The sequence below is a fragment of the Enoplosus armatus genome, chromosome 3 (genome assembly GCF_043641665.1).
Source record: "Enoplosus armatus isolate fEnoArm2 chromosome 3, fEnoArm2.hap1, whole genome shotgun sequence".
NCBI lineage: Eukaryota > Metazoa > Chordata > Actinopteri > Centrarchiformes > Enoplosidae > Enoplosus > Enoplosus armatus.
Window position 1 is genome coordinate 2,234,823 of NC_092182.1, and position 26,019 is coordinate 2,260,841.

Below are 26,019 nucleotides of genomic sequence, written 5' to 3' on the forward strand. Positions count from 1 at the left end.
ATGGGAAAAACTGTCCGAGGTACAAGGAAGCCTGTGGACCTGCGTCTTAAACAAGACATGAGGAATGATCTCGGGGCCACTAAAATGCAATTGTTCACTGCTTGGAGCCTCCTGCAACTGGGAGATGGATGGGAGGAAGAATGTACGTCTGAAAACTTTGAACCAGTTTCAACACCCAGAGCAATTGTTTAGAGGATATCCTCAATCAAGGCCCCAAAGAGCACAATGAATGGTCTCGCTGACAGAAACCTGCTGCCCCCGTCAACCTCCTCGACCTGCCTGCTGTGTGGTGGAGAAGAATGAGTGTGCCGGCGCCCGGTCCAAGCACAACACCACAGTGACATCTGAATTTTGTTTCTCATTGAGCGGTGCCAAAAGGAGACTCCTGCCATCTCAAACATGTCACTCATCCGATAATGGGTGAGTGGTTTCCGGCATAAAAGTGAGATAGAACTTGCTATGGTTCAGGCTGCTACTGTATTTATACAAATGGCCGGATTAGCCTGTTAACCTGTAGGTGGCTCAAGGGCAAAAATGCACTTTTTGTGCACGTACCCTGTCCCCTCAAAGTTCAAATACAGTGCATCCTGCAGCAGACTACAAATGGCAGTTTAACCAGTAGGCCTGTTCTGGAACACTACTCGCTCTAGCTTTTCTTCGTGCCAAGCAATGCAGGGCCCGTCTTCACTGGTGTTGTACTTGAACAAACTTTCAATTAATCTAATCTAATTTGTTTATTTAACTTGCAGTCGCCCAGTTGGTAATCCAGCCTTGAGTGAGCTTAGAGTTTTATACTTTGAAAATGAATTCTTCTTCATTCAAAAAAGGTTAAAAAAAAGAAAAAAAAAGAAGCCTATCTGTAGTAGTATTTGTTTTGAATTTTAAATACTTTTAAATACATTACAATTTACTTCTTAAAACAGTGAAAACTCAAGGACATAAATACGGTGAAGTAAGAAGCTGAGTGGAACTGTAAAAGATGATAAAACATAATTATGTTAAAGTAAGTCTGTCAACACACGTCTTTGAAATGATTTTTAAAAAGGTTGTAGGGATTGTAAACATTGAGCTCATCAAGCTCATGACCACTTCTTACGAATATTGTCCCCGTATGTTGCAGTGTTGTACGTATATTACGCGTTTTAGCATAGTGTTGTCTGGTCTTGAGGTGAGCAGACTGAAGTACAGTGTGTGTATGCTTTTTGAATGTTGGGGCGCCCCCTTTTGGACATAGTAAGGATTTCTTTTCCTGATTGATTTCTTTCATTGATTTTTAAAGCTTCCTTTCTTTTTGAAATACTAATTTTGAAATCATTTCCAAATCACAACAAAGGTTATGTCATGACACTTTACATACAGAGAAAGTCTAGACCGTACTCTTTATAAGATACAAGGCGACTGTGGCAAGGAAAAACTGACACGTTCGATCAATATATTTTGATTATTTGTTAAGTTATTATAACCCTTCGGAAATGGCAACTATAAAGATTGCAACAGTACCCATGTTCTCACCCATTATGATGTATCATTCCCAAGAGTTTGCCCAAAATCAGACCACTTAGTAGGCGTTTCAAAGATTTTACACTTTAATTAAAGGCAGGGGGGCCTTTAATTAATAATTAATTAATTAGCCTAACAAATGAATGTTAATCCATAAATTTCAAGATTCAATTATTCAGATCCAGACCATGTGTTGCATACAGTACCTATAGGTCTCCTGGCTGCACTGAAGTCCACACTGAACACTAAAACATATGGGCATAGTGTCTGTGATGTGATGCCATCCTTATCCTTCCAAAAAGGACAACAAGCAGTAAACCAATCCAAGCCTGCCACCTCTGTCTGTTGCCGGAGCCACAAAATCTAAATATGGCCCAACTGAACGGGTGTCTGGTTGGAGTTGAGGTTGGGCAAGCAGTCCATAGCCATAACCAACACAACTGAGGGTGACAGACTGTCAGTCAAGGGAAACCCACAACCAATATACTGTCAATTCAGTTTTTAGGTTAGTTAGTAATGTAATATTGGCACAGAGGACACAATTTTAGAAGTGAAAAGAGAGAGCTGAATATTTATGGAACAAATTCAAAGTCTTTTGATTGAATTAAGGATTTAGTGACGGACCTGGCCAGTGAAGAATAATCCACAGTTTGGCCATAAAAACACGTTTAATGTGCGAGTACAGAGCCAAAATAAAACATGACAGTGACAGTTAAAAAACGCTTTTTTTTAAGTTGGTCGGCGACTTTGCAGTGGTTTGTCCCTCCACAGCCTCCGTTGCAGTACTCGGGGACGTAGGTGGCGGTGGTCAGCCATATTGTCTCTGATACAGCAGAAATCACACACTGGCACAGACGCACCGGCGACGGAGGGAGGCGAGGGCCGTTGGCTTGACGAAACTTAGCTTACTGGGAAGCATTTCGGTCGTCGAATTGATCAAGGGGGTAAATATCCAGTCCAGTGTTTCTTTGCTGTTGATAACACCGACTCCCTTTCTCTGTGGAAGCCAGCGAGCGCTAACGTTAGCCCTGCTACGGTTAGCAGGCTAGCAACATGGGCCTGTCTAACGTTTGAGCCGAGTTACCAACACCTTCTGTTCACACCGAAAGCTATTCCAGTCGGATGATCTAGCTAACAAACGAGCACATCCTTTAGTTAGCAGAAGATATGGCTAGTTTACCCACTGACTGAAACGACTTTATAAATACCCAATAAATATTCACTCTTTCTGCTAATGTCGATGTAACGTTAACATTAGTTACGGATGTCGCATCATTTCCAGTGAATAGCATTAGCTTTAACTGTGTAACGATAACGTCAAACTTAAACTGGGCCATATAACTTTTGCACCCATCATTGTGGTTTTTGCTGTAAGACGACTGTGAACGCTTTTTAAAAGCAACAGTTCACTGAATTTAGTGCTGATGGGGTTAAGCTAGCTAACGTTAGCTAGATGAATGCCGAATGGAAGAGTCGATCCGGAGATGGTCTTCATTCATGTTACATGACGGTGTCTTTGTGGATTAACTTATAAGCAGTTAGGTTAGCTATACGTTTTCAGTTATTAACGTTTAAGTATACTTATGAATTAAAAACGCCCTTGCCTTTCTCATTGGAAGAAAATACAACGGGGTAATTACGTTACGCTAGTTAGCATTATTGATGTGAGGGTTAGCTAACGTTGGCTAGTCAAATACTTTCTAGCTACCTGTCAAAAAAGAGGCAGTGACAATGTTAGGTAGCAAACTGCTCCGTTAATACAAATACATCAGTAGATAACAATAATTAATGCAATTAAGTAAGTACGGTGCGAGTCGACTGTTAACAGCTAGCGCTACTAAGTTACGCAAGCGACCCAACGTTAACGTTACAGGTCGACAAAAATCGCGCATGCAGCGTTGACCATAACGTGGAGCAAGACTATTGAGAAGCTACGAACGCCAGCGAGAAACTTGGCGTTACGAAGATCTCGTTATTTGACACTTTGGCCCCAGAGAGCCTTATTTTCTGGCGGCCAAGCACAAAGCCACATGGGGTTGTAGCCAGTGACTCTCTGTCGACTGTGTCAGTGACGGTGTCTGTCTGTGTCAGCCAAGCTGCAGATGAATGTGCGCGCAAATACTTAGTGGGGGAAAAAATCAACGTGAAGGACAATTAATAGGCATGCGTGTAAAAATTCTACTGACTAAACTCAGTTGTCAGCTAGGTGTGCCTAATAAACTAAGACTAATGTAACAGACCTCTATAAATCCGACCTATGTTGAGAGTTATAATGTTCAGATTATGTTGAAACTGTTTCAGAGAGGTGTTGATTCAACTGTGTGATCATTTTGGAGGATGTAGTTTGTGGTGCTCTTGAACTGTATTGCGTCATAGAGAGGTGTTTCTGATACCTGCCTACCCTCATTTATATACATGGGAAGGACAAAGTAACAGAAACACCCGTCAGTATACATTTCAACAAAACTGAACATAATAACCTTTTATTAAGGCAGGGCTGATTGCAGTACTGTATTAACCTGCGTTAGTTTTAGCTTTTATTAGGCGTACCCAATAAACAGGCAACTGAAAGTATATCGTCTGCAATTTAGGTGAAACTCCTATTGCTCAGCACTCTATTGATTGAAATTAGCCTCATACACCAGGCAGGACAATAAAAAGTCATTTCTTATCTCAAGTTAGTAAAAATGCTGTGTAAATATATTGTGTAGTAAGGAAGGATTTTAAAGCAGACCTTATACTGCACATGTTGTCCTTATTTTCAGAAGTGTGGAAATGTTCTTCCATTGTTCAGTCTTACTTACTTGACGTGGGTTGGAAATAGAGTCAAGTGTTAAGTTAATCTGATGGTTCTGTCAGTGGTTTGTCATTCACAGAATGGTTTTGGCGGTTTGAATGAGATCAATAATTACACAGCTTATCTCTTCCTGGTTTAGTAATTCAACAGGCTGTCAGTGGGAGTCAGTGGTGATGTTTAAACCGCAGTGTGAAACGAACACTCAACCAGAGCTGGAACTCATTTTGGCCACTTCTGTCTGGTCACTACTCTGTCATGACAATAGGTGAAGGTTAGAGCACAATTTGTGAGCTTGGTAACAGGCTCAGCTCCCTCCTGACCACAACAGTCTGGTACAGTGCCCGTGTATGCTGCAGCAATCCTCCTGTTGATCCGATAACTGGACTTGAGATACTTGAGTGTCTCTGGGTCACTCATGATATATTTGAAGTAATCATCCCTACACTGCATCACATTCACTTAGTGAGACAAAGCTAAACAGTAGTGGGAATTAGAGGGTTTGTTGGCTTTAGTTAGCCTTTTATCCTCCAGCTCAGTGTTGTCGTCGCTGTCAACAGATGGTTTTAGCAACAGAGAGGTAGAGTAAATCTCATGACCGATACATTTAGTTAGGCACAAAGTCAAACATTCACTGGTATGAGGGTTTGTGGCTTTTTTCTCTATTGGATATCATTGTAAGCCTGCTGGATGGTGACATTGCAGACACTTGTGATGTAGCAGTATGCGTAAGGAAATCAATTTCTTTAATCTCCTCTCCCAACTTCTTTCAGCTATCCCACCGTGCCCCTGGTGGCCCCTCCCCCCGTCCTCAGGCAAAGCCCCCCCCAAACCCCCTTGCCCTGTTGGGATCAACTCCCCTCATCCCCTACCTTCCCTCCTCTTCCTTCCTCCCTCCCTCCCACCCATCCTCCCTGCACTCCAACGGTTCTCTGCTGCAGTAAAATCTCCCCACCACCTCTGCCAAGCTGTCGGACATGTCAGGACCCGTGCCAAGCCGGGCCCGAGTGTACACAGAGGTCAACACTCACCGGCCCAGGGAGTACTGGGACTATGAGTCCCACGTGGTTGAATGGGGGTAAATACTTTATTGACCCTCGCACAACATTTGCAGCATGCTGATGGACAACTCCTCAACCCGGCTGATGTTTGGTTGTTTATATCACGTTCACAGGAATCAGGATGACTTTCAGTTGGTGCGGAAGCTAGGGCGTGGCAAGTACAGCGAAGTCTTTGAGGCAATCAACATCACCAATAATGAGAAGGTGGTGGTGAAGATACTCAAGGTAAATCTATACAGAGACAGAGGCCTAGATTGAGTCAGTGCCTCAAATTGAATTTGAATGCTTTCCTCCCACTTCAATAACTCGGCCTCATTCTTTTCCCCTTTAGCCCGTGAAGAAAAAGAAAATCAAGCGTGAGATCAAGATTTTGGAGAACCTACGTGGAGGTCCAAACATAATATCCCTCATTGATATTGTGAAAGACCCTGTAGTAAGTATAATGTATTAATTTGTAAAAACACCAGATTCTTTGGTCAGGAGTACAGCGGAGGCCATATTTAAATTACGTATTGTTTGCGTTTTCCTGTTGACATGATTTTACATTTTATAAAAACATAAACTGTATGTTGGGGTTCTGAAATATCATTACTGTACCAATAGCGTGATGAGCCTACCAGCTGTGCAAGCTTATCGATTTCACTTGGGCTTGGGAAGTATGTGTCTGTAAGTACTTAGCCAGCTATGGCTCTAAGTTAGTTAGATGCATTTAAGCAATTATACAGCCTCGTATTCCTATGTTGTGTCAGGGATCTCAAAGAATGGAACAACAGTGCCTGTACCCTGTTATATTATAATGAAACAGGCGTGCCACCATAATCATTCAAAATCTATGTTGTTTCAAATTTAAGATTTCTGCCAGAGGTTTTTTCCCAGTTGCGTGATGCTCAAAACCTCATTAGTCCTTTACAGTTAGTAAGTCCCAGGAACTATGGAACCAGAGGTAGTGAAGTCTTCAACTAAACTAGGAACTAAAAGTCCCTTTTGCGCATTCCTGTGTTTTGTGTTTCCTCAGCATTTCATAACTGTGACGACTAGGCAAATTAGAATGAAGACAATTTAAAAAAAAAAAAAAAAAAAAAAAAAAAAATGATGGTGGCGTTTGAAAAGCAATTTTTACACACAAGGGAACAACCGTCATCCTGTTGTTCTTTGTATTTACTGTTGACTGATGTTTGAATGGATTAGGGAATAAATGAAAAGGACACCTGCAGAGGTGGAAAAGGAGACAGAAAACTCAATGACACTGTTGGTAAATAAATCTCACTGGTTCGCTTGTCCTCTGACGAGCTGACACAATTTAGTCAAAATTAATCAACAATTTTGATGATTTCATTGGCTATTTGTCAAAGAAAAATACCAAACATTTGTTGTAGCTTCTCAAATATGTGGTTTCTACTCTTTTGTTTAATATTGTAATTTGAATATCTTTGGATATTGGACTGTTGATCCGATGAAACAAAACATTTGCAGACCATGCTGATGATAAATCACAAGACATTCATAAAGTAGAAACACCTTTATGATGCTCTGCTTTTTTTTAAGAAACCCAAACCCTTTGATTGTTGCTCTGAGAAAGCCGTTTTGAGACCTTGGTTGGTTAGTTGCAACTCTCGTCCTCACTGTAAGCAACAAGTGACCATTTGTTGGTGTGGCCAGAGACTCGTGAATGGTCAGCAGCTATAATGTTTCTGACTAATGTGTTTTTCTAATGTTTAGTGTCCTAACACAATTAGCTAGCCAGCAAGTGCTAATTACATACCATTAAATGAAAGCACGTAAGCAGTTTAAAATCAAAATGCAAAAATATTGAAGCTCTGACTGGCTGTATTCCACTTCATCAGTGGTGAAGCTGGTGGTCCACATCCCGGCTGAATTTCCTTGCTTACGCCATTTAGAGACTCGGCCATAGTGTTGCTCACAGTGTGGCTGCCTGGTTAGTTCGTACAGAGTTTGCATTAGTGCTTTATTCTGTGACAGTGTTGTTGTTTCAGGCAAATAGATGAGTCGAACTGGATCTAGTAGTAGATATTGTTGGTAGACACTGCAACATATTAAATACACAACCTTTTTTGTTTTTCAGTCTCGGACGCCCGCCTTGGTCTTTGAACATGTTAACAACACAGACTTCAAGGTAGGAACTTAACTTCTTCTTTAACTCCTGTAGAACTTTGTCGTGTAAGATTATGGAAACCTCCTTTCTTGGCATACTCGTCGTTTTCCGGTACACGTGTGTGTATGTGATGGAGGAACATGAAAGTCCAGTGCTATGTCTTCGGTGCCAGAAAAACTACCATGTTCTGGTTCTATCCTCAATCTCTGGCACATTCTCATAGGCCGTGAGTGCTTTTTAACTGTTGCGTGAATGTGTGCGGTCTGTTTACTGCGAGACGTTACTATAGAAAGCCTGATGATCTTGTTTGGTTCTCCAGCAACTGTACCAGACCCTGACAGACTATGACATCCGGTTCTACATGTACGAGATCCTCAAGGTGAGTCCTCCCGCGGTTGAGCTGCTTCTCAGCTCATAATCTATAACCTCTAAACGTCCTGAGGGTGGCGAAGCATTAAGTCCTCAAACAAGACTGGTTGTCTTTTGAAAAAAGTCCTTGTTTTTCTTGGATTTCTGGGTTTTTGTGCTTGTATGGTACCAAGCCTCTGTTTAGGCCATCAATATTGTGTGTGTTGTGTAGTAGGCAGCTGCATCTTGTAATCTCTTGCTGTTTTGGAATTAGACTGATGGATAACAACGTCCCATTGCTCTTGTCTGTAGGCCCTGGACTACTGCCACAGCATGGGAATCATGCATAGAGATGTGAAGCCACATAACGTGATGATTGATCATGAACACCGCAAGGTGAGTGATGAAGACAGTCGCTGTCTCCCCAAAGCCCAAACACAAAGGCACCTGAATTATTAAATGTAACTATGAACCACGTTTGTTTGACTGTCTCTACTTCTGTTCTTTTTCACTGTGTGCTTGGATTCATTAATTCAAAATGAGACATAATAATAAAAAATAAGTTAATGTTCATTTATTTTGCTGTGTTGAACACTAATATATGCGCTGTCTGGTTGTAGGTGCTAACTGCTTAAGTTCTCTGTCTGCAGTTGCGCCTTATTGACTGGGGTCTGGCTGAGTTTTACCACCCAGGACAGGAGTACAACGTCAGAGTCGCCTCCCGCTACTTTAAAGGACCCGAGCTCCTGGTGGACTATCAGGTACAGCCGTGGGCTAGTATTCGCTAGGTGGATTTAACTATCTCATAGGTATTGGAGGAGATCTTTCTGGTCAGCCCTGTGCCTTGCATTGGTCTTGATTACCTGTCACACACACATTCTGAGACACTGCTGGTCAAATGTCAGTGTTTCAGAGGGGAGTAGGGACTTGTAGATGGTACATCTCAAAGCTACTGACATTTTTATATTCAGGGTTCGTACAAAGTCTTGAAAGTTTGGAAAATGCTTAATTTTTTACTGTTTATGTTTTCAAGATTAGAATATGCTTGAATTTGAATATACTCCTTTTAAAAATGCTTGATTTTCAACATAATCTGGTGTTTAATCTACACAATAACTCATGTAAACAAAAAATAATTTAATATTTGAACTTAAACGATCCCGTCATCATTTTTGTTTGTCTCCTGGCATCTCACACCACACGCGGAGTGGATCGGGCTAGAATGACTGACATTGGCTCCAAAATGAAAAGGGGGCTTTTTTTCAGTTTGCTCCCAGAATGGAAATATTTGGTTTAGGTACCATGGTTTTTCCATAGTGGTTAAAGTTTAAAAAGCTGTACAGACCCTGTATATGTATCAGAAAAGGTATCCATAACAGATGGTGGATAATATAATCCCTTACACATATCATTCTAACAATAATGCTGCTGGGGGTGATGATGTTTCACAGTTCATTATTGCTGTCTGAATGGACTGCACTTTATGGGTGGTAATATTCCTGTGGAAAAATAACCATCTGAACACATTAGAAACAGTTAAAGGTCCCAGGTGACCTGCTGGGGGCGTGGCTTAGTGCAATGACTGTATAGTTGTGACATCACAACCTTACAGAAGTCCTGATGGCAGTTTCTGGATACGGGCTGTGTGCATTTATGCGTGGACTGAGCGTTCTGCTCCTTTCACAGTATTTGTACAGCACCTAGAGCTGCTTTATAATCAGACAAGACATGGACATCTCACTTTGGGACCACAATGGGACCTTTTTATCAATATTCACGACAGTCCTGGTTCTTTTCCCTGCACCTCATGACTCACCTTTTTATGAATTAAGATTTCAAAATGAGATTATTATAATTATGTGTTTACACGGCTTCCATGATAAAACTGTCAGGGTGCCACAGGCAGCTTTATGTTGGGGAAACACTGGATTTAACTAATGTTGGTTATGCGATGCACACCATCCACTGAGTCTTTGGTGTTATCACAACCACACAGTACCTGCTGCAGTTGCAGGTTCAAATGGGGTCACATGCTTGTTTCTGATTGCCTGAAGGGAACTGCATCATTTATGCATCTATACTTCATGACACACCAGTGCTCATTTAAAGTGTCCGGCTGGATATCACGGAGTTGCTCAGGGAAATTAGATTTCTCTGCTTTCATCATATCTGTGCTCCCTTTGAGACTAATATTGTGTGTGTTTCAGATGTATGACTACAGTCTGGATATGTGGAGCTTAGGCTGTATGTTGGCGAGCATGATCTTCAGGAAGGAGCCCTTCTTCCACGGCCATGACAACTACGACCAGGTAAACGCACGGCAGGGTTGGTTGAGAGGGCAAAATGACCCTGCTGGCCAGCGTCAGCCCCTTACCAGCCGATGGCTGATGTATTTCGGCAGACTTTCTGTTACTGTGTTATTTTTATTCCCTCATTATTATTTTTTTAAACAGCATTGACATGTATGGAATGGCATTTCTGGCCACAGATCTCATGAGAGTGGCGACCACCCAGTACTTTCTGGTTTCAATGGTTGTTAGTGTCTGAAAGGGTTAATCTGTCGTACAGCACTGAACTACAAGTTTGTTCCTTGTTTGTGCTCCTGCAGTTGGTGAGAATAGCCAAGGTTCTGGGGACTGAAGACCTCTACGACTACATCGACAAGTACAATATTGAGCTGGAACCTCGCTTCAATGACATTCTGGGACGGTGAGAGTTGTCACTGCAGTCACATGGTGATGATGATGATGATGGCTTGGCTATGCAGGTTTTAGTTTTGTAACTATTCTTAGAACTTATGTTGGAGAAAAAGAACTACATACTGTCAACAGTGAACTTAACATTATTCCAAGTTCATCCCTGCTCCACAGATACACCATGTATGTCTTGCTGCTCTGTGGTTGTGATCGTTGCACCCGTCTTCCTGTGTCCTCCTTTCTTCAGTGTAAATTGATATTAGTATTCAGTGGGGTGTTTTTTTTGTTAAATTTCTTTTTTTCCTTCAGGCATTCTCGTAAGCGGTGGGAGCGTTTTGTCCACAGTGAGAACCAGCACCTGGTCAGCCCTGAGGCTCTGGATTTCCTGGACAAGCTACTACGCTACGACCACCAGGCCCGGCTGACTGCCCGCGAGGCCATGGATCACCCTTACTTCTGTAAGCCCTCCCTATTTAAAAAAAAAATAAATAATTTTTTAGTAAGAGTGACAATCGGTGGCAATGACAAGATACGTGATTTCTTTGTTTTTGTTGTTCCTCTAGATCCCATTGTGAAAGATCAGTCTCGCGCGGCCGGATCGGCCAACCTGCCCAGTGGGAACACAGCTGTTAGCTCAGCCAGCATGATCACTGGTGAGAACACATGCAAATGCCATGAAGGGCTTCTGCTGCCCCACCATCTAGACTGTACTAAAGATCTGACCCCACATGTGTCTTATGTTCACATTTTATTTTACCAATATACTTAGGTCTTGGAGCAGAGTTTTACTCTGGCAAACCACTCCAGTGATCAGACATATTTAGATATCTCCGCAGTTTAACCAGATTATCTAAGACACTTGATTTGGAATTGAAAACAAAGGCCAACATTTAAAGTTACTGTTCTTGTAAACGTCCTTCAAATCTTGCACAGCTGCTTCCTGGTTCAACTTTTATCACGCACAATTCAATAGATACATTCTGATGTCAATTTTGGTCACATTTGATGTTGGTCTTCCCTTCAAAGTAAGTGGTTCACATTGTTGTAAACTGGGCTTTAATAGGAGCAAACTGTCATAATCAATAGGAATGATGGTCCAAACTACAAAGACACTGGCTGTTGGAAAGAATTGAACCATTTTCCCTTAAGAGATAGACATTTCTTGACTTATGATTGGAATCATGGATGTTTTAGGGGGCTGTAACTATCCACCTCTCTCACGCAGACACACACAATTTCTTTTTCAACAGTGTTTACATTTAGCTTTGTTTTGCGTGTTGACTGAAGCCAATGACTGTCCTCATGACCAACATGGTATCTTTTTTTTCTGTTGAGGGTAATTTTTGACCAACTGCAATTTCTCCAGTTTTATTTATATAGCTTCAAATCACAACAAAAGTCATCTCATGACACTTTACATGTAGAGCAGTTCTAGACCGACTCTTTATAATATAATTTACAGAGACTCGAAAGTTCCCACCACGAGCAAGCACTATGGAGACGGTGGTAAGGAAAAATGTCCTTTTTAAGAGGCAGAAACCTCGACGCATGCACATGTTTGTCTGGTGACCGAACATACAGTATGTTGCATTAGTTTTCTAACTGTCTCTCTGACTTCTCCCCCCCCCCCTCCTCAGGTATCTCTGCCTTGCCAGCCTCCACTGCCCTGGGCCCTCTCACTGGATCGCCGGTCCTGTCTGCTACCACCAACGCCCTGAGCACCCCGGTGCCCACTGCTGCCGGCGCCCCGCAGTGACACCTCAACCCCCAAATCCACACAAATCTCCCCTCCCTCCTCCCCCCAGTCTCTCCCACTTCCACCACCACCCAGCCCGGGGTGGGGCGGGGCGGGGTGGGGGTGTGGGGGGGGGGGAACTCGACAGGTGCCACTCTGCCAGCCCTCACCACATCCAACCTAACTCAGTGTGACCGCGCCTCACCAGCCTCCTGGCTGGAGGACGCTGTCGTCTAAGAAAAGAGAGATGTTTTTCCCCGTTCCTTTTCCTCCCCGAATGAACGTTTTAACCTGACATCTGAAATGAATGTTCTGTGTAATTTGAAATATACAGGTATTCCTTTCATTCTACCACAAGCTGTAGTGAATACAAAGGGGTGTGTGTTTTGTGTGTGGTGAGTCCAAGAGCGACTGTCATCCATGGCTGATTCGGGGTCTCAACAGCCCCCCCCCCCCACTGTGTGTTTTTTAGTTTGGAGTGTGAAGGCAGTGGTCCATAAGTCCATCAGCAGAAGGCAAAAGAAAGATGTTGGCCATCAGGACCAAAAGGAGCACATCCTGTATAGTTTACTACTGCAGCATCATCAAAAACCAGACCTGATGACAACACTTAATTTACCTCCCCAGATGAGTCTAAACAACCTCCAGATCGCAGCATTTTGGAAGTGTTTGGTGCTGTTCTGTCCTCCAGGTGTATGTGAACACAATGACACTTCAACACTTTCTCTGCCTGAGTAGTTTTGTCTTGCCTTTCTTACCAAACCAGATCACCAGTCACCCCCCCCCCGTCACATCATCCGTTGTTTATTTGTTTTGTATTGAAAATGTTCTGGACTGCTGGATAAGGTTCATCACCATCAAGTGGTTTGATCAACTCTAGTGTTGTACTACGATCTCTTAAGAAGCCAGGTAAGGTTCATTCAGGTTCTCGAAGAAATGATTTCTCAAACGTGCTGCTTTCCAGTTCCTTGAATTACTTCAAGTGGCTTTTCTTGAATTACTTCAAGACATAACCAAAGTTTACTCGGTTGGAAGAAGAGACTGACCAAACCTAGTTTTGTTTTGTGGGAGTTACTCACAGAGATGCTGTCACGCAGGTTGACAATGTGGGTCCTAGTGAAAAAAAGATGGCAACGCGATACAATAATCCTCTGCAGGTGACTGAAGTGCTGTTAGTGTGGGTGGAGCGTTCTGTGAAGCGCAGGGACATGGGTAAGCTTTGTGATGAGTAATACAGCTAGCTGGCTTTCACCGACATGTTGAGGGAAGGTTTGAAGTTGAAATGTTGAATAGCACTTGAAGGGTAGAGTACCCCCCCCTCCCCCCCTCCCCAGTGTTTTAGTGCCAGAGTTTGAAAGTGTAAGTTTTAGACCCTGCTGTACATACGCATCTTTTTTTTTTTCTTTTCTTTTTTTTCCATTTTCAAAACCTGAAAATGCAAATAAATCAGAACATGTATACATTGACCTGAGAACGGAGCAGTTTGAGTCCCTACATCACTGTATATATTTTTATGTCCTTATGTAGAAGACTAGTATTTGAGAATATTTGTGTAAATAAACACGTGTTTTATTTATCAGGTACATCTGACTTGATTTGTCCATCATGTTCGCACCGCTCTTCTCGCCCACACTAATCTCATCGTACGCACTCATTTTAACACCATAATGCTATGTTTTAAAGGGTAAGCTCAGAGTTTTTTCCCCAAGTCTCTTAATACAGTGGTTCCCAACCTGAGGGTCCCGACCCCCATCATGGGTCGCCAAAGCTCCATAGGGGCGTTGTGAAGCCCTCTTTAAGACGACAACTAAACTAAGGGTTATTTTAGAAGTTTATCTTTATTTATTATAAAGCCAGGCTGCGAGGACTATTAAAACTTCTGTATGATAGTGAAATGAAAAGAAAATCATAATACGGGCATAGAATTGTGTTCTTAAAAATATATATATATATAAGGACGAATCCGCTGATACATTGCAATATCCACAGGAAATAGAAATGTATACAAATTGCTGGTTTTACAAAACAAAGTCCCCTATTTAGGTTAATTGTTCTGTGCTGTTACTGTTTTATGCAATTAATATAATGAAATGTACATAAAGATATTTCAAAAGAAGTAGGTGACTTTTTATAATTGTAATAATCGTAGTTGTATGTGGGTGGGGGTCGCCAGTATATGTACAATGGGGAAAATAGGGTCCCGTAAGAAAAAGGTGGGGAAACACTGTACTTAATACGTTATTTCTAATGCATTGGGAGTTGCTGTAATGATTCCTCGATGCCCATGCTGGCTGTGAAGTTGTCCCTTCCAAAAGTACTGACACGACTGTAAAATGCTGCAAATGTGACCATTAAGTTAGGAGAATGTTTGAAGACTACTGCTGACCACAACTATCACTTTCAAATGCAAACGTGCACAGCAACAACCAAAAAATGCAACACTTGGAAAACGCACTTTATTAACATGTTTCACAAAAGCTACCACACATATTTCAATATATTTCAAAGTGCAACAGAGTAAAGTTGCTGTCAGTCTTTTTTTGTCAAAGTCAATGGGATGGTTGACTTTGTTCTCTCTCACTTTATTCTTCTGTGTGCCGAAACACTTGAGTGATGCCCGTAGCCATGGTAATATCAAGTGAATCACCCTGAGGTGCTAACTTGACAGTGCACTCTCTGGTACTGAGGGGAAGTGTTGCTCATGATGCCACAGCAGTCCCTCCTGCGGTAAAACCTGCAAAACGAGGCCAAGGACAAACACATCAGCGCCTCGGCATGCGTCACCTGACGTGACATCGAGCATTTCATCAGTCAAGCATACAGCAGATCCTACCTGTTCAAACACAGCTCCTTGTCTATCTCCCCCAGAGTCTTCCCCTTGGTCTCTGGCAGCATGACGTAGAAGAAAACTACGGCCGCCACGGCGCTCGCCCCATACAGAAGAAACATCCCCGACAGACCGACCGCATCTGTTGATTTAAAAACACAGTTCACCCTCTGCTGGCCGTCAGGAGAGGCATGCCAGGAAATGTAACGTTTCCAGGGTCTCTGGAACTGCAGCGCCTAATGGGAGTGCAGCCCGTTATCAGTGGTGTTAGTTACACTTGTGTTTTAATGAGCCAAATGTCCCCAAGTGAACAGCACAGTGAGTGTGGTGAACTCCCAACACAGCTCCACCCAACTTCTACCTGCTCTAACCAGCCAGTGTCTAAACGCCCGTGGGAGTGCGCAGGGCCTTAAATTATGGTCTTCAAAATGTCACATATGTCTTTTTTTAATTACTCACTTGTCATCTTTCTTTAAAAAAAATATGGACTTACTGGCTGAATGTTAAAGTGGACTCATTTGCACTCCTTGCTCCGTCATTTACAGTTTGCATTTCGTGAGCACTTTTCAATGCGAAGTCTCTGCAGTTCCCCTCCCCCTTGTTTTCAGCATCTTTCAGCTCAGCCGTTTCCGGTTTCACAGCCAAAGCAGCAGCAGTTTCCAGTGAAAAAACCCCCCTGATAAACCCACTGTGCACCACCCAGCACCAAACGGCTGACAGACAGACAAAAGTTAGCCAGTAGCTGGTGAACATAGTGGAGCATTTAGCAGCTGAAGAGACGGATGTTTTTCTCAGGAGCTGGTGGAGACCAAAAGCAGAGCTAAAAGGAGAGTAAGTATTGGACGGAAAAAACGACTCCAAATAAGTGCCGATGTCGCTCTGCTCGGTGCGTAATGGCGTGAAGCAGTATTTTCTAGCAAGGTCGTTATATCTGCTGGTGAAAAAAAGGTGATAATGGAACAGAACCATCTTTAATGCTATTAGTTGGGACTAAGTCAAAATGTCGAGCCAAACTCACCGATAAAGTTCAAGAAAGTGAACGTGACCAGCAGGTTGGCAGCCCAGTTGAAGCAGTTGGTGAATGCGAATGCCCGTCCTCTGATGGCAGCCGGAAATATTTCACTCAGGAGAAGCCAGGTCACTGGTCAAAGACAAAAAAAAGCTTAATTTCCTATCTTGAATGACGCACTAGAAAATGTGAGGTTCTATGTCGGATGTTGTTTTAAAAAGAGTAAAGCTACATTAGGGATCTTTGCATGCTACCAGCTCCCAAATGTGTATTAATTTAGGCTGATAGTGTGGTTGTATTTGAATACATCGTGCCTCGTGTATCTTTGAATAAGTTAAAAAAGACACATTTTTTGTGACTATACTAACTTGGTCCAAATCCAACGGAGTATGCACTGACAACAGCCATCATACACACAAGAATGATCCAGTTCACAACGGGGACATGGACGCTGGGAGAGGACGCCAGAGGGGTGTCCAGTGGTCGCTGTCTCGCTCTCTCGAGCACTACGTCTTCATCTTGAGTGGTGCTGTTACTATGGAGTCTTTGGCTCTCGTCAAAAGGCGTCTCAAAAGCTGACCGATTGCCAACAATCAAAGGCGGTACATCTGTTCTGTTAATGCTGAAGTCCTCAGAATTGCAAGGCCTCTTGGCGTTCATCAACGAATGTCCACTGAGCAGTCCGATGGTTATCAGGCACAGCGCCATGACAGAGCATCCGCTGATGAGCAGAGGCCTCCTGCCCACCCTGTCAGAAAACACCATGGAGGTCAGAGTAGCAATCACTTTGACCAACCCCAAGCCCACCGACGCCAGCACCGCCGAGGCATTGCTCTGAAACCCCACTGAGTGGAAGATGGTGGAGGCGTAGAGGAGAACATTCGGCTGGCCTGTGAACTGCTGAAAGAGCACCAGTCCGAGGCCAATGACAGTCCGAGTCCTCATGTTGTCCTTACGCTGGAAGAGGTACATGCTGTTGTACTGGACCTTCTTGTTTTCCAAGCTGGAACTGACCGTTGAGTCGTCTGCTTCTTGGTTTTCGACAGTGCCCATGAGGTCTCTTTCAGTTTGAAAGCAATCTCTACGGCGTAAAGGCTCCTCAGTGCTGGACGGAAGAAACCAGATAGAGACCAGCTGAACCAAAGTCGGCGCAATGGCTAATCCAAACATCCACCTCCACCCTCTTTTAGAGTCAGACAGGATGTAGTTCATGGCATATGCTGCCAGGATGCCCACAGTGATCCCAGCTTCGTACAGTGTTACCAGGAAGCCCCTGCGGTCGGGAGTAACCATCTCGGACACAAAGATGCAGCAGGACATGGAGGATATACACATGGCGAAGCCCACTGTGATCCTGCCCACCACCAGTGCAGAGTAGGAGCTGACGAGCAGGACCAGGCTGCCGCTCAGGATCAGGACGTTGCTGAGGAGGATGGAGTTCCTGCGGCCGTGATAGTCAATCAAGCAGCCGCCCACGATGGAGGCCAGCAGAGCTCCTATTAACAAAGAGCTGACCAGAGCCTCCTGCTGGACACATGAGAGTCTGAATTCTGCCTTGAGCTGCAGCAAAGCACCTGAGATGATGCCCATCTCATAGCCAAAGACCAGGCCGCCCAGAGTGGACACCACACTGGCCAACAGGGGGATGGAGCTACCTGGAGGAAGGAAACATTCAGAGGGTTTACCTTTGGAGAAGAGCACTCTCAACAAATGACATACATTTTCTATTGTGTTTTGCCACATTTAAAAAGGAGGGGACATTTACATTAAAGGTCCCATATTGTAGAAAGTGAGATTTCCATGGTTTTTTTTTAAATCATAAAGCAGCTCTAGGTGCTGTATAAATACTGTGAAAGTATCAGAACGCTCGGTCCACGGAGAAATGAAACACAGCCCGTATTCAGAAACTGTGCCATCAGGACTTCCGTAAGATTGTGATGTCACAACTATACAGTCACAGCACTCAGCCACGCCCCCCAGCAGGTCATCTGCTCCAGGCACAGCACCACCCGCCAAGTACAGGGACGCCCCTCATCCACCCGCTCAGTCTGTCTTAAGTTATTGGAGCGCTCTGCTCAGGAACTACTCTTCAGGTTTTTGGAGGTTGTTCAGTTTGTCTCAAACGGCTTGTTTCAGACAGGGGGGGGGGGGGCTGAGGGGCTGCAGAAAGGGCCAGGAGGAGATACATCAGGACTTTTATGAACCGTAAATCATGCAGAGCTGCTCTAGTGGAGTCCCAGAATAAAAAATATAGTATAGTATAGTAATATATATGTTTTCTAATATACCAAAAACGTGAGACAGAAGCAATACATATCAAACTGCAAAAATAAGGCGCATGATGTCTCTTAGTTTACTGTATCATATTGTAGTCAGCTTCCCGATGAATGACACACATTCACCGGCCCAACTGCTCTGCAGCTGCTCCTCACAGTAACCAGTGAGTCTTTCATGTGCGGCATCTATTGACAGAGATGCAAAGGAGCTGCTGAGCTGCAGTGCTGATGAACCATTCCTCTGTCTTCCATTCACTTAAAACAGGTCGCACTGTGCATGTCACACACCATGCCACTCAACTTGCTTGACATCAGTTTAACTTACCCATGGCTTCGGCCCTGTCACACGCACATTTCAGGCGGGCTGCGCAGGTCTGGATTCATTTCTTAGAAGGCCTCCTCTGTGAAACATTAAGCAAAAATCGTAAAGTGATAATGGAAAATACGGACAAGTCTCCAGAGTCTTGTGTCCTGCTGATAGAAAAGACGAGGGAGCCCCCCCCCCCCCGGCAAGAGCCTGTTGCGGCCCCGTCGCCATGACAACCACCTCGTTGATCGCCCACTTGAGGCGGGCTCGACGCAAGACGCGGCTGCGCAGCAATCAGGTAGCTTGTCTGTTCCGTGAATGAACTGGCAGAGATGGACATTCCTCTTTGTGTCTTTTGGCTCAGCACTGACCGAGTTCAGCCCACTTTGCACATCCAAAACTCAAAATGATGATGCTATAAGCTGGAACGGGAACCTTTACGGTGTCGTCACCGGCCCGTCCACGTCTTTCAACCCCGGCAGCTCTCTCTTCTAACCTTTCGGGTGCTTGAGTCGGCGGCTCTTTCAGTCAAAGGTTAAGCACAAACATGGCCGAGGAGTTCGAAAAGTGCTCCGAACAGTGGAAAGTTGCAGAGTTCCGTGCCAACTGAGCGAAAACCTTGCCGCTGATTGAAGACTGTGTGACGTGGCCCAAAGCCCCCCAGAGCAACAAATCATTTATTTTACCTGAAAGTAGTTTGTTTTGAAAAGTGCTACATTATTATTGTTATTATTATTATTCATCACCTCGCTGGTTTAAAGTCACAGTCTGATCACAGGATGGACTCCCGCCGTCGGCTACTGCAGAAGACTAAAACTAAATATGATAATGATAAATATTAGACATTACATATTGATCACAGTGAAGCATCTCCAGTGAAAGGATCACACTCCTGCTCGCTTTCAGGGCTGCGACTGAACATTATTTTCATTCTAGATGAATCGATTATTGTTAAATTATAATTTCTGTGTCTGTAAAAACATCAGAAAATAGTGAAACACATCACAATCCATCACAAATACGAACGTTGATTTAGCACCAGTTTGCAGAAAACCACCAAGACAAATATTAGACTGTAACTCACACACACACACACACGCTCACAAGCTGCCACACAGGGTGCTGAAAGACTGGGGGGGGGGGGGGGGGGGGGGAAAGTGGCAGGGAATGGAAATATATACAGCACCTGTTTACAGTTTACATTCCGCCACTGGGTCTACCTCGGCTGCCTGCTCCTTCAGCCGGCCTACTGTCCAGCCCGTGCCCGGTCTCCGTTGAGTCGGTGTGACTGAGCAGACGCAGCGGTCCGCTCCATCGCCTTCTCCCGGACACCGTCGATGGGCTCCGGCGACCCTTCAATCCGCTGTGAGCCTCTATATTTTCGGCTACGAGACGTGGAGTCACCGTGAGCGGCAGAGGAGGAGGAGGAGGTGGGGGCGATAGAGAGAGAGAGAGAGATGCTCCTGGAAAACTTCTGGCCCCCTCCAGGAAGTTTGAGCTACGTGGCAGCGGCGTCAAGGAGGAGAAGACTTCTGGGCGAAGTTTTGACGCCAGAGGTCGACAATCATCCAACTTTCCCAGGAAGGAAAAGCCCCACACACACACACACACACACGCACACACACACACACACACACACACGCACACACACACGCACACACACACACACACACACACGCACGCACACACACACACACACACACACACACGCACGCACGCACGCACGCACACACACACACACACACACACACGCACGCACGCACGCACGCACACACACACACACACACACACACACACACACACACAGAGCTCAGAGCGAGCGCAGGGTTAAAGGAGCAGTCCGTAGTTTCAGTTTAGTTTTTAGACTGAAAGAACTGAAAGGAAATGTATGGTATGACAGTGAGGGAGGTCATGCAGGCCTGCTGCATGATGGGGGATTTTTGAGGTACTTTTTCTTGTTGTTGCTGTTAATGCATCCTTCCTTAAGTGCGTGCTTCAGCCTCTCGTCTCGTCTCTCCCTCTCTGTCTGTTCCTCTCTCCTACATGTGTCCTCTTCCAAGGTCTCCGCGGTGGCCTCGGGTCTTTTTGGGGACACCTGTAGTTGCTTGACGTCCATATTTAAAAAATATAAAAATAATAATAATTATTGGCTTATGTGTTGCTCTCTGTAGTGACATGCTGTGTGCTTGTTTCTTCCTGGGAGGTCAGAGGTCAGGGGCTCAGCTACAGAAGAGCACCTGAGCAGCTGAGGTTTTTTTTTTTGCTTGAATTTTCCCTCATTGCAAGTCCTTCCTGTTCCTCCCTGAGGATAGCCAAATAAATGTAATGACAGGTACTCTGTTAGAAATAGAAGAACATGTTAGTCAAAGACAAACTGAATCGCTGTGCTTCAAATCTGACTGAACCATGTTTCCCAAGTATATTTGTCAATTTACTTCTCACGTAAATTGAGAAAAACCCTTAATTGTGTACCTTATATATTTCATGTAAACACGAAGAGGACAGAGGTAGGAAAATAGTGCGTATAACGAGTAGGTTGCTAACTCTGTAAGCCCTGACTTGCTAAAGCATTAAGTTTAATATTATTATTAAAGTGTAATTAAAGGTAGCTACATTAAGTAGGCTAGTTAATTAAAGTTATATGTAAGCATCCTGCCTCTTAGAAGTAAGGCAAACGTGAAGCATAAAATTAAGCAATTTAAATTATTATTATTATTATCGAATGTGCATTTAAATATATGTGTGTGCGTAGGTTTAGGGATGTTAGGGTAAGAAGTAACTGGTAAAATCCTGTCTTTTCATGTGGCCACGGCAGTGAGACGTTTCCCTCTGTAGTATATGTGTGTACTTGTGGTGGCCGCTAGGTGGCAGCCTGCAGAAACAGAGCGGAGGAAGCAGCAGCGCGGCGCACACCGAGGAAGACGGAAGTAAACACGGCTCAGGAGAAGAGCATGGCGGTGCCGGAGTTCCTCGCTAAAGCAGAGTTATTAAAACAAGGAGCAGAAGCCCGGGTGTACCGGGCAGAGTTTCTGGGAAAGCCGACTATTTTGAAAGAAAGGTTCCCGAAACGCTACAGACACCCAGTGCTGGACGAAAAACTGACGCACCGCAGGACGGTCCAGGAGGTCCGCTCCATACTGCGCTGCCGGAGAGCAGGCAAGTTTCGTAGCGGCCGTCTCTGCTGGTCTGGACCTGGTACTGTAGAGGTCCGAGTCGTCTTTATGAAGAGCAGAATACTTAATAAATGAAGACCGTTAAATACAAGTAGTTAAATTCACTTCAGCTGGCTTTAACACGAGAGTGTTTCATACTGCAAGACTGTGCTGGTGTTGCAACAAAATGTGGGACCCGTCAGATTCTGTGACAGTAGGGGTTGACCAATTAACTGCCGGGTGAGAAGTGAGTGGTCAACTACGGAGGCATGTAGGTGTCATGGTGGAAAAATAATTTGAGCGCACTAATTGTGTCTCTGTGACACCTCCAGGGCACCGAACTCAACCTTAGCAAAAATGACGGCCACAGTATGGCAGTATAGGCCCGGTAATAAAACGCAACATTTAAGTGTTTAATACAGCCTGCTTCAGTCCTACTTCATTTTTTCCATCACTGATTCTGTCTGATGAATCGATTAATTGTTTAGTTTATAAGATGTCATGAAGTAGTGAAATATGCAGATGTCAACTTCCCAGAGCCCACGGGTGACGTCTTAATATTGCTTGTTTTGTCTTAACAGCAGAACCCCCCCCCCCCCCCCAAAGATAATCAATCTACAGTGACATGAAACAGAGAAAAAACAGCAAATTGTCTCATTTGAGAATCTGGAACCAGTCCCACATACACCGTCCTGCTGCTACTCACTAGAGCACCAAATGCGTATTAATCCACCGCTAAAAATAGTGCCCAACAAATGCACTATTTCCTCCTGTTTGTGTGACATTTTTGTAAAGTTGCATTGGCCAGCTGTTTTTGGAAATTCTTGTCCTTTAAAAAAAAATCAAAGGTGACCTGTTTTTAAAGATTTACATCTTCAGTAGGAACTAATGGTCTTGGGACTGAGAGCCACAGACAGGGTAGAGAGCAAAATGTAGAATAACGTCATCCTCATCCTGTAACACTGGAAAACACAGGTTTATAGTTTTAATGAGTGGCTTTTGCCTTTAGAGCTCAGCATACAGTTTGCTAAATCCGACTCTCCTTTCACTTCTCTTCTCCTCAGGCATATCTGCCCCTGTAGTCTATTTTGTGGACTACACATCCCACTGTATTTTCCTGGAGGAAATCGTGGGTTCCTCGACTGTGCGTGACCACATTGCATCCACTAAGCAGTCTAATTCTTGTAAGGAGCTGGAGCAGCTGGTTGAGAGGGTGGGCCAGATCCTGGCCAAAATGCACGATGAGGACGTCATCCATGGAGACCTGACCACCTCCAACATGCTACTGAGATGCGGCCCGGAGGACGGGGAGTCCGACCTGGTCCTCATCGACTTCGGCCTGAGTTACATCTCCGCCCTGCCGGAGGATAAGGGGGTGGACTTGTACGTGCTGGAGAAGGCTTTCCTCAGTACCCACCCCAACACAGAGGCGCTGTTTGAGAGGCTGCTGAAGAGCTACGCGGCGTCATCCAAGAAGTCGCCGGCCGTCATTAAAAAGCTCGACGAGGTTCGGTTGAGAGGGAGGAAGAGGTCGATGGTGGGATGATGATCCTCGCTGTGCACAGGGGCAAGCCTCTGTGGAAATGATGTTTTCGAATTACAAAGCTGTAATTGTGCAAAAAGACTGTTGTATGTAAAGTATCATATCATAAAATAAAAAAACTTTTGTTTTGTAAGAAAATAGCAGTTTTCTGTTACGGAAGGCCAAATGATTAAAAATTGTGGTTGCACGTACTAAGAATCTACATAGACATTTTTACTACAGACAGACATTACAGTAAGCGTGCATGGCTTTGGTGCTCTTCAGGTCAAAAGAGATTGTAACGTCAAGGATGAAACCAGGCTGAATTTGGTTGAAAAGTCAAAAGTTTTTTTTTTTACTTGTCTAAGTTACATATAGGCTAACCTTTTTTCTGTTGAAGTTAAGTAGTTAAGTTAAGGAGCAGGGCCGCGCCTCAACCACACCTCTAATAACCTGTCAGAAGTGCTCCTTTCGACTACTCAACCGGGCTTCATGTGTTGTGAAATTGGTGGCGTGGCCTTTTAAAAGATTTCAGATTTCAAAGAACAGAGCTCTCTTTTATTACTCCTGGATGATTAAGACTGTGAGGGAAAAGAAGGCCTACTTGGACTAAAGGGATCTTTTCATGAGAAATCTCTTGCAGCTAAAAGAAGCCCCCCCCACCCCCCCACCCCTAAAGTCAACATGGCTGACTCCAGGTGTGTGAAAGTTCACTTGTATTACTGAAGTGCTTTGCCAGTGACTGGGTGTAGGTTGTAAAAGGCTGTTCCTGTGATTCTCAACTTGCTGCAGGAAGAATCTGCAATAAATGTACAATAAATGTAGATGATTCATCTCGGCGACGACATGATGTACCGCTGAGAGTCTCCAGTCTTTCAGCGCTTTCAGTATTTCCGCAGAGCGGCGTGCAAGGAGGTTGCAGCCGGCCCACGGGGGTCAAGGTCCGGGAGGAGGTGCGTGTGTGAGCAGAACACAGCACGGATAAAGCAGCCAGGTTGAATGTTTGCCAGCCAAGCCCCGCTCTGCATGTTCGGTGACACGTGACCCTCGGTCCGGGGGATCTCTTCGGGCTGGGTGAGAGCGCAGCACTCGGCCGAGACTGGCGCGCCAAAGGTTTTGCTTTCACTCCATCATGCGCCGACGGCGCGACGCCTGAATCCAAATGGAGCGCCTCCAGAGCATGAAGGCGATGATTAAAGTCATGGTTATTGTTTTGCACTGTCGGGGTAAGTGTGGAGCATTGTTATTTTGTCGTTGTGTAAGTATCAAGCTCAGTGTTTAGTCTTTTTAAATCCCCTCTCGTGTTTCCAGGTTCCTCGGCTGACACGACGAGGAAGCTCGGTGTCTTGGTGGGCGCGGACGTCACCCTCGGCTGCCTGTTTGACGGCGCGTCCAAGCTGGTGGAGCGGAGCGCCGTCACCATTGAGTGGAACATGGTGGATAAACACGCAGGGAAGAGCATCGTGTACACCTTCGAGGACGGCAGAGCGCACGGGAGCAGAGGCGGCTCTGCGGTGGATGCAATGCGGCTGCTCCAAGGCGACGCGTCCCTGCGGCTGCGCAACGTGACGGTGGGAGATGAGGGGCTGTACACCTGCAGAATCATCACGCCTGTGGTCTACACGGAGGCCACTTCACTGGAAGTGCTGGGTACTCTGTCTCTGTTTCTACTTTAATCTGTGCCACATGCTTTAGGATCTAGAAACTAACTCAACATGTACTAATCAACCAAAAAACATAGAGATGCATATAAATGTACTGTTTTTGACCCCCCCCCTCCAGCTCGGCCTTCAGTGTTGCTCCCAGAAAAGGCAGCACTGACAGACGGGGAGGAGCAGACGGTACAGTGTGACATCACAGGCTTCTATCCAGAGAAGCTGGCCGTGACGTGGCACATCCAGAACGGCTCCCGCACCGCCCACGCAGGCGAGAGCCGCCTCTCTCGCGTCTGCACCGAAATGGCCGTTCGCAACCCGGACGGCACCTACAGCATTCGCAGTGGCATCACGCTGCACTCCTCGGCAGTGAAGGGCGGAGAGATACGCGTCATCTGCCAGGTGGAGCACCAGACCTACAGCCGGCCGTACAACAGATCTGTTGCACTAACTGTCCGAGGTGGCATTTCATTTGACTTCATAATTTTATTGCCCTAGCATTACCTACACTGAATTATATATTTACTGTGTGTTTTATGGATTTCCCCTGCAGCGCCATCGCAGCCCCTCTACAGTGCTGTCACACTGGTATCTGTCACCAGCGTGGTCAGTTTGCTGCTGGTCACCTCTGTTATTGGAGGCACTTTGCTCCTCTACAGGTATTTCCGTAAAGGTCCGTCTCAATGTGAACAAACTGTATGCTGTTCTTATTCACGGCTAAGATTAATACCGCTGTTATTACAGTTAGACCAACATACTGAGATTGTCCTTTAAATGTTACAGCAGCACCTCAAAGGTTGACTATGGAAAGTTGAATTAATTGCAACGCTACAGTTTAATGTAATGTATTTATACATCAAGTATTTTCCAGTTACTGTCGATTGTAAGAAATACTAGCGGTTGTACCAGTAGAGAGATATATAATTTGCTAAGTACTTTTACTTGGTTTAACTTCTCACTTTGCTGAAGTGATGTAGAGGTGTATTGCAGGACCCCGTGACATCACTGGTGGGCGTGGTTACGG

At 44.7% G+C, this 26,019-nt stretch overlaps 3 protein-coding genes and 1 non-coding gene across 7 annotated transcripts; 3 read left to right on the forward strand and 1 right to left on the reverse strand.

Annotated features, from left to right (window-relative positions):
- The first annotated feature begins 5,228 nt into the window (after positions 1 to 5,228).
- LOC139282251 (casein kinase II subunit alpha) lies at positions 5,229 to 13,830 on the forward strand. Of its 4 annotated transcripts, none has more exons than XM_070901839.1 (13): positions 5,229 to 5,372; positions 5,469 to 5,580; positions 5,687 to 5,788; positions 5,959 to 6,021; positions 7,439 to 7,489; positions 7,788 to 7,847; positions 8,129 to 8,212; positions 8,467 to 8,577; positions 10,024 to 10,125; positions 10,425 to 10,525; positions 10,822 to 10,970; positions 11,076 to 11,165; positions 12,150 to 13,830. In XM_070901839.1, exons 1-13 carry the CDS (start codon positions 5,272 to 5,274, stop codon positions 12,266 to 12,268), a joined length of 1,245 nt encoding a protein of 414 aa, XP_070757940.1. In that variant the 5' UTR covers positions 5,229 to 5,271; the 3' UTR covers positions 12,269 to 13,830. The 4 variants fall into 4 exon arrangements, with proteins under 4 accessions (XP_070757940.1, XP_070757943.1, XP_070757941.1 ...); XM_070901842.1 differs by lacking the exon at positions 5,959 to 6,021 and adding an exon at positions 12,013 to 12,018; XM_070901840.1 differs by lacking the exon at positions 5,959 to 6,021 and having other exon boundaries at positions 11,076 to 11,190; positions 12,142 to 13,830.
- On the forward strand, positions 7,549 to 7,685 carry LOC139283521 (small nucleolar RNA SNORA57). The gene has a single exon (XR_011597324.1). It is a non-coding gene; the product is annotated as a small nucleolar RNA SNORA57 (small nucleolar RNA).
- An 873-nt stretch (positions 13,831 to 14,703) lies between the features above and the next one.
- slc2a10 (solute carrier family 2 member 10) lies at positions 14,704 to 18,688 on the reverse strand. Its single transcript, XM_070902800.1, has 5 exons — positions 18,685 to 18,688; positions 16,452 to 17,738; positions 16,093 to 16,215; positions 15,081 to 15,216; positions 14,704 to 14,981 (listed from the first exon to the last, which is right to left on the reverse strand). Exons 1-5 carry the CDS (start codon positions 18,686 to 18,688, stop codon positions 14,891 to 14,893), a joined length of 1,641 nt encoding a protein of 546 aa, XP_070758901.1. The 3' UTR covers positions 14,704 to 14,890.
- Positions 18,689 to 21,608: 2,920 nt separating this feature from the next.
- tp53rk (TP53 regulating kinase) lies at positions 21,609 to 23,439 on the forward strand. The gene is made up of 2 exons (XM_070903332.1): positions 21,609 to 21,822; positions 22,883 to 23,439. Exons 1-2 carry the CDS (start codon positions 21,618 to 21,620, stop codon positions 23,362 to 23,364), a joined length of 687 nt encoding a protein of 228 aa, XP_070759433.1. The 5' UTR covers positions 21,609 to 21,617; the 3' UTR covers positions 23,365 to 23,439.
- The last annotated feature ends 2,580 nt before the right edge of the window (positions 23,440 to 26,019 follow it).

Bases quoted from the DNA above. Each gene is read 5' to 3' on its own strand.
- LOC139282251 (XM_070901839.1), top strand. From the start codon at position 5,272: ATGTCAGGACCCGTGCCAAGCCGGGCCCGAGTGTACACAGAGGTCAAC. The intron at 6,022-7,438 runs GTAAGTACTTAG...TTTGTTTTTCAG, and splicing joins GGCTTGGGAAGTATGTGTCT to TCTCGGACGCCCGCCTTGGT. The intron at 8,213-8,466 runs GTGAGTGATGAA...CTCTGTCTGCAG, and splicing joins TTGATCATGAACACCGCAAG to TTGCGCCTTATTGACTGGGG.
- slc2a10 (XM_070902800.1), bottom strand. The intron at 16,216-16,451 runs GTTAGTATAGTC...GTCTTTGACCAG, and splicing joins CTCCGTTGGATTTGGACCAA to TGACCTGGCTTCTCCTGAGT. The intron at 14,982-15,080 runs GTAGGATCTGCT...CTCGTTTTGCAG, and splicing joins AAGGAGCTGTGTTTGAACAG to GTTTTACCGCAGGAGGGACT.
- tp53rk (XM_070903332.1), top strand. From the start codon at position 21,618: ATGGCGGTGCCGGAGTTCCTCGCTAAAGCAGAGTTATTAAAACAAGGA. The intron at 21,823-22,882 runs GCAAGTTTCGTA...TCTTCTCCTCAG, and splicing joins ACTGCGCTGCCGGAGAGCAG to GCATATCTGCCCCTGTAGTC.